At 41.0% G+C, this 20049-nt stretch overlaps 1 protein-coding gene across 8 annotated transcripts in view; it reads right to left on the bottom strand.

The window, feature by feature from the left end:
- The window catches only part of Enpp2 (ectonucleotide pyrophosphatase/phosphodiesterase 2), a 108267-nt gene that overhangs the window by 56100 nt on the left and 32118 nt on the right, over positions 1–20049 (bottom strand). For all 8 annotated transcript variants that reach the window (XM_075961011.1, XM_075961012.1, XM_075961016.1 and 5 more), the window contains exons 3-7: positions 11069–11224; positions 7660–7785; positions 4233–4293; positions 2129–2226; positions 1645–1724 (exon numbers count right to left, since the gene is read on the bottom strand). In XM_075961011.1, the coding sequence (XP_075817126.1) occupies positions 1645–1724; positions 2129–2226; positions 4233–4293; positions 7660–7785; positions 11069–11224 (521 nt within the window). The remainder of the gene's footprint in view (positions 1–1644; positions 1725–2128; positions 2227–4232; positions 4294–7659; positions 7786–11068; positions 11225–20049) is intronic.

The raw sequence follows: 20049 nt of genomic DNA, 5'->3' as shown, positions 1-20049 counted from the left end.
TTTCTTATCATAGAAGATTTTATAATAATATTGAATTACCCAACTCAAGTAAGATACATATAACCTTTACTTTGGCTTTATTGTTAAAATAGCAATGTAACAATCTACATATGTTAGTTCTATTATCAATTTTCTTATCATAGATGGTTTTATAATAATATTGAATTACCCAAATCAAATAGATACATATAGCCTTTGAGTATGTCTTTGGACAAATGAATTATAGCTAATTTTAAGTTATTTTAGAAATGCAAATGATGGCAAGAAATATAATATTTGGGGATTTTTAATGCTGAGACTTAACAAAATAGACATTTTTACTATTTTATTTGAAATGGGTACATGTCTCCAAAGGAGATTCAGTGCATGATTCTATTTGTTCTTCAAATAATTAACTTACAAAACAATAATGATTAATAAAACATTGTGCTTGAAACAAGAAAACAGGGTAGCATTTGGAATGTTTGAAAATTCAAACATAGAAGCCCTTATTTGAAACTTCAGAATAAATGATAGACATCTCTGAAGTTGAGAGTTTAATAGGAAGTTTGGCAAGAAGAGTACTTGAAAAGGCTGCAGTTTCAATTCTGAAATTCAATTTAGTCACCCATAAAGCCATGAGTGTCATAGTAAGCAATGGAGGCAAATGGAAGGATAAGATTTTCTTTGAATACTGAAGAATATGTTTTGGGGTTTTTGTTGTTGTGCTATTGGTTGGTTGGTCAGTTTTTGTTTTGCTTTATTTATTTATTTATTTATTGGTTTTTGTTCTTCAAGATAGAATTTCTTTGTGTATCTCTGGCTGTCCTGGAACTCGCTTTGTAGACCAGGCTGGCCTCAAACTCAGAGATCCACCTGCCTCTGGGATTAAAGGTGTGCAACACCATACCCAACAGTTTTTCATCTTTTTGGTTTTCTTTTCATTTATTTGGTTTTTCGAGACAGGGTTTCTCTATGTAGCCCTGACTGTCCTGGAACTCACTCTGCAGACAAGACTGACCTTAAACTCAGAGATCCAAGGATAAAACTGACTCTCTAAAGTTGTTCCCTGACTTACACACATGCACACAGGCGCACGTGCACACCCACACCCACATACACACTCATGCGTGCACACATACATACATACGCACCAAATAAATAGATTTAGCCAGTATAAGAAGACTTTATGTTTTTAAGTGACTTTTCTTTTTGTTTCCGTTTCTATGTTTGTTTTCATTAAGAGAGAGAAAGAATCCAGGCAGTGGTAGCACACACCTTTAATCCCAGCACTCAGGAGGCAGAGGCAAGCAGATCTCAGTGAATTTGAGGCCAGCCTGGTCTACAAAGCAAGTTCTAGGTCAGCCAGGACTGTTACATAGAGAAACCCTGTCTCAAAAAACCAAAAAAGAGAAAGAGAGAGAACATGAAGTTGGATGGATAGGGAAGGGGGAATGGTCTAGAAAGAAAGGAAGAATCAGGAGATAAGAAAGAATAAAATAAAAATATGCTGTGTGAAATTCTCAAGTAATATATGTTTTAAAAAACAAATCTTTTTAAAAATTAAAATATGCTCTGTATTTTAAAAAAAATAAATTCCCCTTCAAGTCATTCCACGGTTAAATCAGACCTTTGAATATACAGTACTTGAAAACAAATACTTACAGTGGCCAAAGTGTATAGGTTAGGGAAGGTTTTTGTGGGGTACACGGGCCTCATGTAGGGAGCATGTGTGCCACAGGACCCTGGAAGTAGAAAATGACTAATCAGGGCAAGAAAACCACCCAGAACCACTTCAAGTATAAAATTCATTTTTCAACTATGAAAAACACATGCCTTTTTCTGTTGTATTTCCAATAATTAAATTTATTTTTTAAAAAAGAAAGAAAGAAAGAGAGAGAGAGAGAGAGAGAGAGAGAGAGAGAGAGAGAGAGAGAGAGAGAGAGAGAGAAGGAAGGAAGGAAAGAAGGGAGGGAGGGAGGGAGGAAGGAAGGAAGGAAGGAAGGAAGGAAGGAAGGAAGGAAGGAAGGAAGGAAGGAAGGAAGGAAGGAAGGACAGACATACAGTGGCCCTGTGGCTCTAGATGCCTACAAGAGAGCAGTGGCTGCCCTGGAGGACAGACGAGAACATGGAGTGGAGAATGACTTACGCAGCTTCTCGATGTTGGGCATGACCTTGCTACCTTTCTTCATGTACGATGCACGGAACCCGTCCACAGAGAAGATGATCAATGGAGGGCGGACAAACCTTAAACAGTAGCACAATAAATCTCAGGGAGACAGCTGCCACACACACTCCACAGTGGGACCAGTCCACACCAGGGAAACCCAAGAAGAAAGGAATATGGAAAGCCTGGACTCCCAACCACATAACGTTTGAGGCAACTGAATTCAGTTAAATTTGGCAAAATCACCACGGCCAAGAGAAAGTAGTTGATGCTACTGTTGTTTCCTACCCTACAAACAAGAACCTTATGCAATAGTTAAATATATGGATATATGATGCATGCATGCATGTATGTATGTACGTACATACGTATATATGTATTATTATTATTTTCTCCCATTTGTAACCTGGAAAGTTCCTACTCATTCTCTAAAACCCAGCCCAAAGTTCCTCTTCTATGATTTTAGCTGCTCGTGCTTCCAAATTCCTTCATGATGTTAAGACATACATCTTTTGCCCTAACATATACATTGTTGTGTATCTTACTATCATCATCTGTTAAAAGGCTGCCCCTCTAGAGTTCCATGCTGGCCTAGAACTTGCTATGTTGACTAGGCCGGCTTCAAGTTCACAAAACTCCTGTGTTAGCCTCAGTGGCTGACAGGCGTCTGTCACCATGTCTGATTCCAGTAAATACTTATCAGACTTATATAAATACAATCAGATTCCATGAGTGAGATAAAATTAACCACAGTAACATGCTTTCCACTGGACCTCAGCATCATAGAAACATTCCTTCAAGTTTATTAGAAAATTGTTTCCAAGGTGATTTAAGTTGCAGAAAATTTTAAATGCCTATTAGCAAAGAACTTGTTGACCCAAGCCAAGAAAGGCTGAAATGGTACTGTATTATTCTAAGGGTGTAGTTGGTCAGTCATAAAAGACTGAACTATGAGCAGAATTCTTTCTAAGAATTTGAATTGGACAAGCAACTCTTAACTTGAGACTATTAGAAGTTGTGTGAGAAATAAGACTTTTTAAGGCAGCCAGGTAGAAAGCCATAAATGCTTCATCCCATTCCACATATCCAAAGTGTTTAGATATCGTTATTTTTACTTTCTTTTATTAATAATTAAGATTTTTAAGGAAGAAAAAAATAAAGATATCTAAACACTTAAATTCTGCATTCTAGGCTATAATACATGCATGCACACATACATACATACACACATACATACAGATATTTAAAGACTAAATTATGAAACCACATTTGTTGAAAATGTATTGTTTGCCAAACATTGTAAGGCCCATGAAGTCTATACAGTTTCCTAGAAGGTAAAAGTGCCCAGTTTGGGTCACACTTGAGCCGAAAGGTATCACTCAGTTTGACTGTCTGTCAGCAGAGAAGAGGATTTCTGCCAAATCTGGTTGGAGTTACTTTCTTGCACGAAAACTTTTAGAAGTTCGATACTCTCCGTCTTTTTTTCACCTCCCTCACACACTAACAAAGGCAAAAAAAAGAACTCAAGGAAAGCTACTGTGGGGGAAAGCAAGGTAGGAGGGTGGGGAATCGCTGCAGGAAGTGCATCCTTTAGAGATCAGTAGATGCACTTTGGTGGACCACAGCAGACCCCGAGACCCCAGAATGCACAGCAGTGATAGGAGAAGCTGAAGGAAGAAAAGAACATCAAAGCTTCAGCACAGGACTGACGACAGGCTCCGCGGCTGCCTGCTGATCTGACTTGATCCCCAGAAGACATGCAAAGGCAGAAAGAGAGAATCAGCTCCACAAAGTGATTGTCTGACCTCCAAGCACTTTGGCACAAATGCTTACATATACATCCTGCATACATACACATGTGCACGCACACACACACAAAATAATACCTAAGAGTGTTTTGTTTATTTTTTTAAAAGCATCAAGATAACTTGACTGGCAACGTATTTATAAGAACTCATACAAGTTTATGTGTAGACATGGGTGTCTGTCTTAAAATGTTTGTAGCTGTTCACCCATCTAGCCTTCATTAGGGTTCATCAAGGAATGTAGAAGAATTCATAATATCTATAAGACAAAATACACTCACCCTGCAGGGCATTCGGGGACTTTTATTTCTTCACAGTCATCATCTACCCAGTGTGATTCTCCTACAAGGAAAAATGGGGACATTTATTGTGAAGTCTATTTATAGAAGCCATCCAGAGCCTAGAAGCACAATGCCAGAATCTGTGTGTCCTGTTTGGTAGTTGTTACTGGGACACCATCTAAAAAGAAGTTCTGAAATAAAGTCTAGTGTCTGCTCTGGCTTTTAAAGTACACCCATACATGGTGGGAAAGCTAAGATTTAATAACCTCAAATGGTGTTTATTTCAGCTTTCAGAGCCTAAATGGTTTGTAGATTTAAAAAAAAAAAGTGGCGTCAGTGGACAAGATTTCATGTTTGTTTCCCTCCAAAAATAAACTGTTTGGTCATTAGATGGAACATTCTCTCCCTCCTCGGCCACTCTAGATCTCCAAGCCATAGAAAGCAAGACACAACTTCCCTTCACATAGAGAAAAAGTTTATGTTTCTAATCATATACAAGGATAACATGGACAATTGCGAGAGCTTTTTCTGATGGGCATGTGGAAAACACTGAATAGGAAAACCCAAGCTGCCTCTCGCTCTTCCCTTGCACCAAGATCTGAGAACCTAAGTCCTGCGTGTGTGGAGGCCGCGGGTCTCCGTCAGGTCTTTCTTTCTTCCACTATCCATCTGATTTTCTGAGGCAAGATTTCTCAATGAGCCTTAAGTTCATGGATTGGTTAGGCTTGCCGACCAATGAGCCCCCAGAATCTGGCTGTCTGCATCTACCTCTTTGCCTACCCTTGCCTTCTGACATACCCAGGAGGTCACACACTACAGTATCCATCTCCAGTGTGGCAATGCTGACGTGGAGTATTTAAGAGGTGACGCCTATGGAAAGAAACTAGGTTGTGAGAGGACCATGCTCACAAGAGATTAACATCTGCGTGTCTCTTAGGACTTCATTAGTTCCCACAACAATCATCATCAAGGTCAAACAGATGGGACTTCCCAATAGGAGACTTTCAGCTTCTAAACTGTGAGCTATCTCATTCATAAAAAGGCCTAGCAACATGAGAGATATGAAGACAGCATTCTTCGGGAGGAGAAAAATATCATTAAGAATTTACCTTTCGCTCTCTAAGACAGGCAAAATATTACTTACCTTGAACTGACATAAATCTTGTGCCCAGGATCTTTCAGAAACTTCTCCCATATAGAGAGCACTTGGAAGTCTCCCATGGCCCAGACCCGTCTGGCTATTGGCTGACCAGGTAGGCTAGTAAGTAAACTGAATTATCTTTCCCAAGCACAAGTAGCTCAAGGCAGACACGTGAGATTCACTAGAGTAATGAAATCAGAATTCAAACCACCAAAAATGGCCTTCCCCTGTCATGATCCGGTGACTAACGGCATCCAAGATCTTCCTCCTTGTTTTTTCCCTTCTCTTAATAGCCCTGTGTCTGCTTATTATATTTACTACATGAAGATTCAAAGGGAATAAATTCTTGACGGATGCTATATTTCAAAATAAAAGCCCAGCTGCTAGAGTCGAGGAAACCGCACAATGGAGCAGCAGCTGTGGGAGGGTTCCGGATCCACTTACACCCACAGGAACAACTTCCTTTTTGTCCTGGATCTTCTTTTTTCTTTCTTTTTTTTTAATTTAATTATTTATTATATATACAATATTCTGTCTGTGTGTATGCCTGCAGGCCAGAAGAGGGCACCAGACCTCATTACAGATGGTTGTGAGCCACCATGTGGTTGCTGGGAATTGAACTCAGGACCTTGGGAAGAGCAGGCAATGCTCTTAACCATTGAGCCATCTCTCCAGCCCCTTCTTTTTTCTTTCTTAAGTAGGGATTTATTCTAGCACATGCTATATCCCTAGTTAGCCCTTCCCTGAAGTCATTTAGCAGAGACATTTTATAAATATTTTGTGCCAGACATAGGAAAAGGACTTAAATTAGGAAATAAGAGGTGATGGAACCTATAGATTAAAAAAAAAAATTCATTTTTTTTCTTTTTGCTTAAACATCTCTATGTGACTGCGTGGTACCTAAAATATTTTACTATCTGGAGCTGAATCTTTTATGTTTTCTGTGGGTCACTGACCATTAAGATCATAAAAGTATCATATTCTACCATGCACATACATATTATACAAATAAGGCTTTGTGTGTAACCAGCTCTGTTGATGTTTTACTGACTGCACCAGCAAGCACCCCCAGCCCTAAGCTGTTGCTAGGGCCTTGGCAAATGTCTTCCATCCACGGGGAACAGAGGTCATGTTCCAATGCTCCAAGCCACTCTGTGATTTACTCTTTGCTACAGAGTCTCTTTTTCTGTTGCTATGATAAAATACTCTGAAAATAATAACTCCAAAGAGAAAGGATTTATTTCAGCCCAGGCATCAAGCGACGGGGCACTATGGATGGAAGACGTAAGGCAGAAGGGATCTGAAGCAGCCTCTCTCACCTTGCTCACCATTAGAAAGCCCAGAGCAAAGACTGTAGGATAGTGCTCAGGCCATGGTACACAGCCCAGGAGCCCTTGCCTAGGGAATGGACCCGCCCGTAACAGGTCTGCACAAGAAGGCTGCCAGTAGCTATGTATCAGTCTAAGAGGGAACCACAGTGACCCACTGAATGCTGAGTTCTAGGGGAAGGGGCAGTTAAACCTAAGGTCACATAGTTGAACATGGTTCAGTTCAGTGGAACTCAAAACAAAATGACATAAATGTGGGAAATGGACTTATGGAGAGGGGGAGAAGAGGAGTGGAAGGAAGGTGAAAATGAGTGGAGGACTACCGTAAACAGAAAGTTCTAGATACAATGCATAAAAATTATTGAAGAACAAACCCTATCAATTTATTTTAAGCATATATGTCTTGGAGAATGGAGAGACTGCTCAGTGGTTAGGAGTGCATACTATTTTTGCAGAGGACCGGGGCTTAGTTTCTAGCATCTACATGATAACTTACAACCATCTATAACTCCAGTCCCAAGGGATCTGACACCTTCTGCTGACCTCCAGACTTGCATGTGGCTCACAGACATTCATGCAGGCAAAACACTCACATACATAAAATGATAATTCTGAGGCTGAAGAGAAGGCTCGGTGGTTAAGAACACTCGCTGCTCTTTCAGAGAAGTCAAGTTTAGTTCCCAATACCTACATGGTGGCTTCATAACCATTTGTAATTCCAACTCCAGACAATCTGACAACCTCTTCCGACATCCACAGACACTGCACACACATGGTGCTTTCGTCTATGTTCATGCAGGCAAAACACTCATACACATAAAACAACTAAATCAAAAAAAAAAAATGAAGTCCTTTCCCATCTCCAAGCCCTGCATGTAAGATGTTCTATCCAGACAATTCAAGGTATCTTGGGGCATGCCCTGTGTTTCGTCTCTCGAGGTAGTCTAAAGGCATGTACCTTTGCAGACCACTTGATAATTGGTACAGCAGTCTCCCCGGGACAGGCAGTCTTCTGAGCAGTGACAGGCATTCTCCTCGTTTCGTACTTCCCCACATCTGTCTTTGGTGCACTCCCAGCCGCGAGCTGAAATCATCAGAGAGGAAACACTCTCGCTGCTGCACGCAGACCAAATGAAAGAGGCCACAGTTGCTTACAGAGGGTTCCAACAAAAAGAGCCAGAAGCCCACATCATTTAATCTGTTTGCGAAACTTGAGTCAGCCAGAGGCCAAGAAGACATTTGGAGAACATACAGATAGGATGAATTTCTAATTTTTCAAAGCAGAGGGCAAAGTCACAGCGCAACTGAGCTCTCATAGAAAAACAAAACCCAGAAAGTCAAAGAGTCCCCGCCCCTCCAGAACTGCCCTAAGTACCACAAGAAGAGAAAGAGTACAAAGAAGCGCTAATGCCCTCAAAATCCTAACTGGCCAAAATGTGGTGGGGTACAGAAGGCAGCTCCCTGCCTCTGAGGAGGTCAGTAAATGGGTTACAGTCCTGCCTGAACGATAACTCAGGATTCAAGTCTTCAAGGAAACATTCAAACAAGTAACCTTTTCATTTTAATCTCAGCATTATTGACATTTGGGGGGTGTGGGATTTTTTGGGTTTTGTTTCTGTTTTGTTTGTTTTTCGAGACAGGGTTTCTCTGTATAACAGTCCTAGCTGTCCTGGAACTCGCTCTGTAGACCAGGCTAGCCCCAAACTCACAGAGATCTGCTCACCTCTGCCTCCCATGTGTTGTGATTAAAGATGTTTGCCACCGCCACCCAGCTTATTGTCATATTTTAAATTGATCTTTTTTTCTGGCCAATAAACCACAAGTCTTATGGAAACTTTAAAAAGAAACATTTCTATTTCATCTCAGATACAAGACTATGAGAATCACTGGCACATTCTAGCTGTTCAATGAACACTTATTAAACTTCCTTAGAATGGTGTTGAAAATGAACTACAATTCTTGAACCTGAGGGCTGTAGTAACATAAAGAGCTTTCACGGCTAATTCTCAGAGTTAGTTTTTCCCATAATCTCTCTGTCTCATTGTTTTCCATGCTCCAGGAGCTGAGGGCTTAGAGAAGAGCAAAGGACAAGAGCCCCACTGAGCGGTGATGGCGCACACCTTTAACCCCAGCACTCGGGAGGCAGAGGCAGGTGGATCTCGGTGAGTTCGAGGCCAGCCTGGTCTACATAGGGCTAGTTCCAAGACAGGCTCCAAAGCAACAGAGAAACCCTGTCTTGAAAAAACAAAACAAAAGACAAGAGCTCCATCTTCCTGGAGCTCTCATCTAAGAGAGATATTCATGCAATCCCCAGACACCGTCATTCAACCTTGGAAAGGCATGAACGAGGCAGTGGAAGAGCTACTGGCAGAACAATCGAGGAAAGCTTCATTTTTCAAGCTGTGTAGTCAGTAGAAAGAAACAATGGTCTCCTAAACCAGTGGTTGTCGACCTGAGGGTCATGACTCCTTTGGAGGATGAACAATCTTTTCACAGGGGTTGCCTAAGACTATCAGATATTTCCCTAAAAACACAGATAATTGCCTTAAAACACAGATATTTATGATACATAACAGTAGCAAAATTACAATGATGAAGTGGCAAGAAAATAATTTTTTAGTTGGGAGTCACGACGACATGAGGAAATGTATTAAAGAGTCACCGCTCTAAAGCAAGGCTGATCCTTCATGACATTCTATCAAGAAGAGCCCTTGCTAGGTAATTCAACAGACAGAGGTGGGATAGTCAGTGAATTATGTTCCAACTGTTTACAGAGCGTTTGCTGCCATTTGAAAGGGTGGTGCTTTAAAAGCCTTATAGATACAGACACTGCCTCCCACATGATTGTATACATAAATACAAATATAATTATACATACACTATCCAGACGCTCTAGACAGGGAGAGAGAGAGCCAGAGAGAGTTTATACTGAAATTCTAGGCTTGTTTCCTGGATGGCATAGCAGAACCTGTAAAACTTTCCTCCTCTCGACTTTCCATTGCTATTTGACATTGGATTCTTCCACATTCAATACATGTTGACATTAGACACTAGAGAGTAAAGTGCTTTATAAAATGATGCTATGGTCTTATTAAATTAGGAAGAAAGGCCTGAGCTACATTCAAAGAGAATGAAGCTAGAATCAGGGCGCAAACTTTGCAAGGAGTTTGAAGACCATGGTGGAAGGCCGACAGAACTTATCCACAACAAGATTGTCAGAGCACGGCTGAAATGTAAATGTTCTAGATTCCTCGGTGCTAAGTGGACAGATTGCTGGTTTGCAGTTATGTCCTAGAGTCCGAGAGCTCCATGGGACATCTGTTCTTCCTGTGCACTCAATTTACAAGAGCCTCAGTTCTTAAGCTTCTGGAGCCACAGCTGAAGAACCTGGTAGAAGTTCCACGGGAAATGCACAAGAAAAATGTATCTGAACGCTTCAAAAATATATTACAAAAAAAACTAATAAAGCCCTTATAGTTTTCAGGCTGTGGGGGAAATAAGTCATAATTAGTAAGGAAATTTATGTCAACTTTTCAAATAAATCCAGAACTAAGGCTTAAGTAAAGGCAATAATGCATCATTGCCAATAATATCATTAAAAAAATCAGACAAATAGCGGTGGTAAGTTGGGCTCTCCAAAATACCACCCATGCGTGAAAGTCATAATTTGTCAGGGGAATTGAGAAATCAGTCTCCAGTGTTCAAAGCAGGGTCCTTGCCATTTTTCTTAGGTAGATTGAATGAGGTTTAGCCCAGGGGCAGGGGCATGGTGGTGAACACGCAAGATACCCCAAAAGTCTTATCTAAAAACATTTGGCTTTGAAAACAGAGTAAGCATGAAGACAGAAGTCTCCAAGGATACGCTTCCTTTGACTGGTGTGCATTCATCCAACAGCTCCTATGTTCCAATGACCACTCCGCTACAGGGTAAATAAAATTGGGAAAATTTTTGGAAGATTTCAGAACTGCCCAGAGCACAAGACCCCACATCGATTCCATAAATATTTTCCATGTGCACAGATAGCCGGAAATTAAAACTTTAAACCTAGTACTTTTAAATGGGCACACCCGGAGCCTACATACCCTAGCAGTGAGCATGAGGTGGCAAGAAGGAGGCGGAACTGAGGAAAATGGACAAAGGCCTGGCCTCAAATGCTCTGAAAAGCCATCCTCACTGCCTGCCGTTGGAAAGTGGCGTCTTTGGCTGAGTCAAGTTATTCATACAAAGTACATCCTCCATACCACCACCAGTCCTTCAAGAAACAAACTAAAGCCCACTACGAGAAGAGGCTGAAGCAGAGGTGCACCAACAGCTGGGAGTCACTAAGCCTTCTGCTGGGGGTGAGAGGCCTCCAGAAGTCACATACCTGTTTTCAAGCAGAGCTCATCAAAGTCGTGGCAGCAGCTGCTGTAGCTCTTACATAGGTTGTCACAGCGACAGTCAGGGGGTCCCACCTCTTGGAGCTCAAAGCATCTGTTCTTGCAGGATCCAGATGTGTTGGTCCATGGAGAGTCAGATAACGCTGCCGTTCAAACAAGAGGCAAGGACAACAGTTTAGGGGGCGGCCATGGCACACCAGGGGAGGAGTGGCACTTGGAAGCAGTTGGTATGGAAATGCAGTCAGACTCTGGATGAGAAGCCTGTCTGCAGCATCTGGGTCCCTCAAGCATGTTGCCTGACTTACATAAAGCACAGTTTCCTTATCCATAAAGTGAGAGGCACGTAACAGTAATTCCGGATTGAAATGAGTGCTGAATGAAGGAACCTGTGCATATCAGAGCAGCAAATATAAAGAGTGACAAACGCTGGCTCGCCTCGTGATTTTGATTATTAGTGTTATACCCACGTAATGGCTAGTGCCCTTCTTGAAATAAGATTTCATCTCTTGTCTAATAAACCCATCCTGCTAGCCAAGCATGATCAAGCACTGTGCAGAGACGCAAGGGTTCAAGGCCAGCGTGGGCTACATAGCAAGGTTTTGTGTGAATATTGTCACCAACAACAACACTATAAGGAAATTTGAGTGAAAGTGTTCCAAAACCAGTCTGAACACATTCGATAAGAGAGGAGCACTTTTGCAGTCTCTTCTACCCATAAAATCCATGTCAATCTAGTATGACTGGAATAAATGCCACAAGGCAAAAATAAAGCCTAGTACATTGTTTGCATGTGATATAGTCTAAAATTCTCAAAAATTAACCAAAGTTTAAGAAATGAAAAAATGTGATAAGATGAAAATTGGAAAAACTCCTCTTGTGTGGGTAATGTATGATGGGAAATTAACTGGAAGGTCTACCCATAATAACATTTAAATGAAAAAATTCAAGATATGACTTTTATAAGACATATGAAGAAATGATTCAATGATTAATAGCACGTACTGTTCTTACAAGAAACTTAAATTTGGTTTTCAGTATCCATACTGGATGGCTCATAACTGACTATAACTCCAGTGTCAGGGGATCTGACTTCCTCTCTGGCCTCCATGGGTACTGCACTCATATGTACACACACACACACACACAATTAAAAATAAAATCCTTTTCTAAAAGAATATACTAAAATTTTATGAAAAGGACCACTCTAGAAAAATCTAGTTAAATCAGAGGCACACAATTTTAAAGATAAAAACATCAATACCATAAAAATCCTAATTCATCCTAAACTAAAATATTCAATGCATTCACAGAGAAAGATATCCAGAATTCTAGGAAGTTGAATGAATAGAAAAAGCTAACTGAACTGGGTGGTGGGGGTGCACACCTTTAATCCCCACACTTGGGAGGCAGAAGTAGATGAATCTCTGAGTTTGAGGCCAGCTTGATCTACAGAACAAGTTCTAGAACAGCCAGGAATACACAGAGAAACCACATTTCAGATAAAAGATAGATAGATAGATAGATAGATAGATAGATAGATAGATAGATAGATAGATAGATAGATGAGCAAATAAATGAATGGATAAATAAAGTGTTCAAGGAACAAAACAATTCAGTGACAAGATAGAAAAGTATATTCTGAAGGTAAATAATTAAGGCCGGCACTAGAAAACACATTCATCAATATTGTGGATGAAGCCCAAAATAAAGCCAAGTGCATAAGAGTTTCTGTTGTTTAAAAATAGCACTTCAAAATAAAAACAGTCTCCTAATTTAAATTTTGCAACATTTTACAAATTCACAAGTAATTGTCTGTCCTTTTTGTTCATTGTCTCGTATTGTCCATGTGTGAATGTGGATGAAATACATATCACAAACATAACAGGTCTTGGCAAATGTAACTTTTATGACATGCTATTTGTAATTTTTGTATTTAGAAAATTACCACTTTTGTAATACATACATGTATGTATGTATGTATGTATGTATGTATGTATGTATGAATGAATGTATGTATCACTTTTAAAATCCTGAGAAAGCAAGATGCAGGAGAACAGATATTAAATGACAGTTCTAGTTGCGCCCATGCCATTTATCTGAAGAGTTAACTCATCCCTTAGTCATCCGTCCACTTCAGAGGCAGAAGCACCCAGTCCTAGACTTTATGGCATCAGATCAGTTGAGCTTAAGAAGCCAGAGTCACTAGACCATGAGATGGGAAATGCTTTCACACAGCTGATTACGGGACGTTAAAATAAAGACAAACCACATCAATTCAGTCTAGAAAAATCATGTCTGTTTGTGATGCAGTGTCTTACCTCTGCTCCACAAACCACATTTTTCTGTTGGTTTTGGCCTGTGCATACTGAGCCATAAGAAACTATGGCAGGCAAGAAGGAAAACTAGAGGAGAAAAAAAAAATCCCATAGCAAAAGGAGAAAGAGTAAAAAACGTATCATGGAACGTTCTTTGTTTAAGGTTAATGCATGGACAAAATCCTTCCAGCAGCTGTCTGATCAATCTGAAGTAGCAATCGCCCCATGAGCTGTGTCTGTAAACACGCCCAGCTCTTCTAACAGGTGAGATAATGAGAAGTCTGAAGGTGTTGCTCAACCTATTTCCTTCTTGGTGGGGTCCCAGCCAGTAATGTCTCTGCTCCATGTTTGTATTCCTCATCAAAAGCTCATCCCTACATCTGTCTTTACTTGAAAATACCTATGCAGATCCTAAGCTGGGTTGTAATTATTCTTTGCCCAGTCCAACAAGGTGATTTTGTAAATATTTCTTATGACAAGAGCCATTCTCCCAACTTTCCCTTTGCCATCTTTGCAGAGGGTCGCATCCCACTCAACAGCTTGCCTTATCAGCTACAGACAAGCTTGCTGATTGCCACTAAGGATGGCCGTCAAAGCTGCATCTTTACTACAGAGGCACATCTCAGTGAAGATGCGCAAGATCAGGCTGTCTGCAGCTTCAGTTAGGAATGAGCTCCTGTGGGAATCAGAGGAAATACGCCAACATGCATTCGCGGATGACAACGGCAAATTCAACCAACAATGACAGGAAGAGAAAGGAAGAGTTAGTCTGAATCATGAAAGAACCTTTCTAATTCAATGATTCCAAGAAACTTAAAATGTTCCAGCTTCAAAACAGAGAGAGAGAGAGAGAGAGAGAGAGAGAGAGAGAGAGAGAGAGAGAGCCAGAAACGGTGGTGCACACCTTTGATCCCAGCACTTGGGAGGCAGAGGCAGAGGCAGGGGCATCTCTGTGAGTTCAAGGCCAATCTGATCGGCATCGAGAATTCTAGGACAGCCAGAGCAACATAGTAAGACTCTATCTCAAAAATAAAATAAATCAATAAATAAAAACAAAATGGAGCTTGAATTAAAAATCCACTTGGCCTTTCCAGGACTATCCCATCCCGTCTCCAACTGCCGGAACAAGCATGGGCCTGTTCATTCTACAAGTCACCTCTATATACCAGCTTTAAAAAAAAAAAGTTTGCCCAGGGTCTTTGTTTTTCCTTACATCCAGTCATCTACGAATAGATTTTTTGTTTTGTTTTGTTTGGAGGGAGCTGCATGTGTCCATGTGGATAAACAATGTGCATGTGTGCAGGCGCACACCCTGCAGCCCACATGTGGGAGTCAGATGAAAACTCCGGGGAACGAGTTCTTTCCTTGCACCTTTACATGGTTTCCATGGATGTTGGTCATTTGGGTTTAAGTAGCAAGCACTCTTCCCCTCTGAGGCATCGCACTAGCCCTAGACCTTTTGAAGATTTGTCTTTTCATTGCAACTGGGTGATGCCAAATATGGAAAGGGTCCTCAATAACGTGCCAGAGTTTTGCAGTGTAGACCCTCCTTTATTCAGGAGAGCAGCATAGCGCTTCTGTTCTGTAACTCACTGAGAGGAGGAAAATGGCATGGCAATGAACTGCTGCCATCCCAAAATTTCCATCGTCACTGAGGAAGCCAGAAAAATCACCGAATACAGAAGACACCAAAGCAAGCCAATGAAAAGCATTCACAAGTACTGAGTGAGAACAAGAATGTGTGACAAGACATTTGCCCGTACTCCTATGACACCGAGATTATAAACTGCCTTCAATCTGCTTCTTCAAACAATACTATTTCACTTCAGAGAGGAAGCCTGCTCTCTAATCTTAAAAGGCAGATGTTACCGGTCTATATAAGTCAGTTTTGAGGGACTTTGAATGTTAAAATGGAAATATACAACTATAATCTGCAACAGCGTCAGTACTGTGTGCTCCTTCTCACCGAAGTATAATTTCATGGTTCAACAAAATGCAAATGTAAGTTACATTTCTTTTCTTCAAATCTGTAATTCAGATAGGAACAGGCAAGATTACTTTAAGTTGACTGAGTTAAACCCCTTTTCAAGGACATTTCATTTCACTGTGTGTGCGTGTGTATGTGTGTGTGTGTGTGTGTGTGTGTGCGTGTGTGTGTATAGCGAGAGAGAGAGAGAGAGAGAGAGAGAGAGAGAGAGAGAGAGAGAGAGAGAGAGAGAATGCTGTAATCATTCATTCTGCAGACATATAAAAACCATGAACTACTGACAATTGAATTGGACTGTTGGGGGAGCCTAACTGATGGCCAAGGCTGCTATCAACACTGACTCCATCCTATACTCTTAATCCTGTTTCCTTCTAAGTTTTCTTTTTTTTGTAAATGTACCACATTTTCTTTATTCATTCTCTAGTTGAGCATCATCTAGGTTGTTTCTAGGTTCTGGCTATTACAAATAATGATGCTATGAACATAGTTGAGCAAATGTCCTTGTAGTGTGATTGAGCATTCTTTTGGGTATATGCCCAAAAGTGGTATTGCTGGGTCTTGAGGTAGGTTGTGTCCCAATTTTCTGAAAGACCGCCCATACTGATTTCCAAAGTGGCTGTACAAGTTTGCATTCCTACCAGCAATGAAGGAGTGTTCTCCTTACTCTTCATCTTCTTTTTTTTTTCTTGCTAAGTAGAAAATTTAAATCTAGAAGACGGTCAATAAGAGAGGTGATATTTAAAGTTTCAAGTATTTTAGCCTAGCCTAAAGCTAGGTGGACTTAAGTTTCTTCACGCAGGTTGGTCCCACTGGCAGGGTTACACCTAGTTCCCTGTCAGTCCCTCCGATTATCCTTGGTACTCAGTCCAGGTGACTGCTGAAAATAAAGCTCTAAAACCCGCCGTGGGCTGTCCTGATGTTGGCTTCTTCTCTCAAAAGCATGAAAGCAGAACCAGTTCCCTTCTGTCTGCTGTCCTGTCCCGTGTGTGACCTGCAAGCAAAGGCTTGGAGCGCATGTTGGGCATTCAGGACGCCGCTCTAGACACTGGAGTGCTGCCAACCACCTCTGCTGGAGTCCCTAACTCATTCATTCTCATCATCCTATCTCGACTGAACCGCCCTCCTCCTTTTTTCCCAGTGCTATCCCCTCATCCCTTAGCAAGCAAGCACCATCAGCTTATACGCAGATCCATCTGTCAGTTTTCACTGCTTCCTAAGTAGAGAACTTTCTAGAAACAACCACTGTTCTCTCTTCTCCTCTTTATAGATGCTGGGCCAGATTTCATAGGGTAGGAGGATATAAGATAGAGAGGTAGAGGAAGGGGAGATGGAGAAAGACGGACAGAAATGGATAAACTGGTCCACCTGGCAAGTTTTCGAACATCTGTATTGTGAAAACATCATATCTATAAACACAATACATTCACATGTAGAACGACTTCACAGACTATAAGAAAGAAGAATCTTTGTCCTTTAGATGAAAACTTTAATATTTGAGGTTAACCTCTAGACCAATGACTCTCAACTTGTGGGTTGTGACCCCTTTGGCAAGCTTTATCTCCAAAAATATTTACACTATGATTCATAACAAATTCAGCAAAATTACAGTTGTAAAGTAGCGATGTAAATAATCATCTGTCTGAAGGGCTTCCCCCCTAATCTGAAGAACTGCATTAAAGGAAGATTGAGAACCACTGCTCTAGGCCACTGAAATGGTACTCAATGTAATAAATTGCATAAACCTGAGTAGCAAATCTGCCAGCGAACGAGAACATGCCATCACTTCCAACTAGACACTGCCAATCCCATCAACTACAAATGTAGACAGTGATGGCTGGCCTTACAACTGAAGAGGACGTAAAAGTTTCGCCATACACCCTTTCCGGTATACATCAGTCTTAAGCTGTTTTGCTTTCAAATCTTTTCTTCTAATTGAAGAATCAAGCCAGTGACTCTCCTGCCAGTAAGCAGCTGCTCGGCTAAAGTCTCAGATTACCGCAGCATAGCCACATTATGTATTTGACGAACAAAGGAAAAGCAGATCTTTTGTTTGATTTGATTGACTCATACAGGGTCTCTTACTGTAGCGCCCCCCCCCAAGAGCCTCGAACCTGAACCTTCCAATCTCAGCCTCTCAACTACTGGGATTATAGGCGTTCAGTATTATACCCCACTTTTCATTAACTAAGGAGTTTTTCAAACTTTATAAGCAAGCTCCAAATTTTGAGTGTTCTACGCTAGATTGTTTGTTTTCTCTTATTGTATTATTATTCTTTAGATGCCTGTTTACTTTCTAAGAAGAGACAGAAAGGGTGTGGATTCAGATGGGAGAGGATGCTGAGAGGGTCTAGAAGGAGTTGGGGGAGAGGAAACCATAATTGGAATATACTGTATAAAAAATCTATTTTCAATAAAAGAAAAAGTGAAGAAAAAACAAAAAGAAAAAAATCTATGTTGAACAAAGCACACTGAAATTTTAGATATGCAAACATTGTAAAGAATTCTCTGCTATATATGTGTAAATGGGAAAATCACTACACCAAGCCCCACTCAACAGAGAAATGCAAAATCTATGACACCCTGAATTCTAACTTGGCTGATTTCATCCCATTGATTCACACTCCCCGGTTTCTATGTTCAATCCAACAGGAAGCCACAGTGCACATTATGCCCTATCTGACCACTTACTCACGGAGTGATGGCTGACCATCATTTTGTATCTTCCTACATTCCCCAGGCTGTTATTTAAACTGCTCTCAAGTGTACAGTGAGACTCCTCAAATCATCAAAGAACCTGAGCCTTCTCATCCCTAGTAATATTTTCTGTTTTCTCATAAAAATTTTAGTTATGTTTTTCATTTAATATTTATACTAAAAAAATCCATCACTCGTGTGCTTTTAATCACTCCTTTTAAACCAATAAAAATGATGATAAATTGGACTGGGTTATCGGATATTTATTAGTCAAGCCACAAGTCTCTCCAAGGTCACATTGCTTCTAGTTCAAAGAGTACCCCTGTTCCCCTGGGTACTTCTGTAATACATTCTCCCCCACGACTCCAGGGACCACATCCACAACGCACGCCAGTGTGCAGACAGCGGCATGCACAGAGATTTTTCTCTCCATCTTATAAGATAAATGGAGTGCCTACATCGCCTTTCGAAACAAAGAAATCCAGCTGAACTTTCAGCACTGAAATTTCCTTGGAAATTTGATTTCTGCTGCCCATTTACCTCAGCGTCCCTTTTCCGGAATATTATAACTGACTCTGGTCATTTTACACCTTCTATGCAGAAGGAGCGGCCACAGCATCCCTACACATCTCAGGATCCGGGAGAACTCTTATGTCCCCCTGCTTCTGACAGATGACCAGGTCCTAACAGCAAATCCAGCTAACAAGTCTGCTAGTTAATCAATGCTAAGTTTCTTCGCGTGGTCACAGCCTTGGAACAGACACCTCAGTTCACAGGGCAGCAGTGAGAGTATTCATGCATACAAAACATTCCCTGTCGCTATTCTGGAGCCCCGAGGACTCAATCAGAAGCTGTGTGCTTTGGAAAAAAAAAAAAAAAAACCTCTTTGTGTCTCTCCTGCTGGTGAAACACCTGGTGGCACTGAGTTTGCAGGATTTGCTGGGAGCCTGAGAGTGTTGTTTAAAAGAAAAAAATTGGGGTGCTTTCTCTCTTAACTCTTATTTTAATAGGTGTAGGAAAAAACGGAGCCAATGTTTTCTGATGCAAACATTTTGCTAATAGCCAGGATAGCCTGTCATTTGTTATTTGGGAGCTTTCCCCCTTCCCAGTGTAGTTAGCATTTAAAAAGATATAAAACCGGGCTACACACCGCTTTCCCCCACTTTCTAAGAGGCATCTTTGGTCTTTTCTATTTCAGCAGAAGCGAACCCCAGTACGTAGACAGCAGGTAAGCTGCATTAAAAAGTAGTTTAAGAATAAAATCCACAGAACTATATATCTAAACCCTGAAACTCAAGTGCCAATTGTACAATGTCCTAAGACTACGCTTCACATAGACAGGTAGGTAGGTAGGTGTAAGTGAGCTATCACTATAGTTAACGTCATCTAACTGACGAGTTATACGACAGACTAGACTAGTTTCCCAGACGTTATATTGACACCTTTGTTCTCGTAACTATTTCCCACGGCATATGGAAATAATCTCTTGTATGAGCAATGTTCTCAGGGGTAATACATTTAATCTATATTTTTCAGGTTTTCTGGTAGCGATCGCACACATTTCAGAGAGACTGACGCAGGATGGGGCAGACCTGGGGATTTGTTTTTTTTTTTTTTTTAATATAAACTAGAGACCTAGAGGCTGCTGAGGGCTGAAACTTTACAAGTGACCTACCTGTGGCTATAACACTTACTAATATGGACCCAGGGGGCCAGGCTAGGAGCCTCATGATCCAGGTCCCACAAAAGTCAAGTTTGAAAATAACACAGTGATTAGAGAAACAGCGTTGACTCCTGTCAATATCACTTAGAGGAAACGGAAGAAAGGCTCCTTTTAGCCTCACTGGAAAGAGCGGGCAGTGGGCTGTCAGGGCCACATACCCACACCAAGGGCCCTGTCTGTTAGTCACAATCAGTCTTAGCAGGAGTGAGAAAGAGGGCTTTGAAGACAGCATTTGCCTCCAATAAAAAC

This window comes from Microtus pennsylvanicus, chromosome 2, assembly GCF_037038515.1.
Source record: "Microtus pennsylvanicus isolate mMicPen1 chromosome 2, mMicPen1.hap1, whole genome shotgun sequence".
Taxonomy (NCBI): domain Eukaryota; kingdom Metazoa; phylum Chordata; class Mammalia; order Rodentia; family Cricetidae; genus Microtus; species Microtus pennsylvanicus.
Note: the sequence above shows the minus strand (reverse complement) of the source record. Positions and strands in the feature narration are given on the sequence as shown.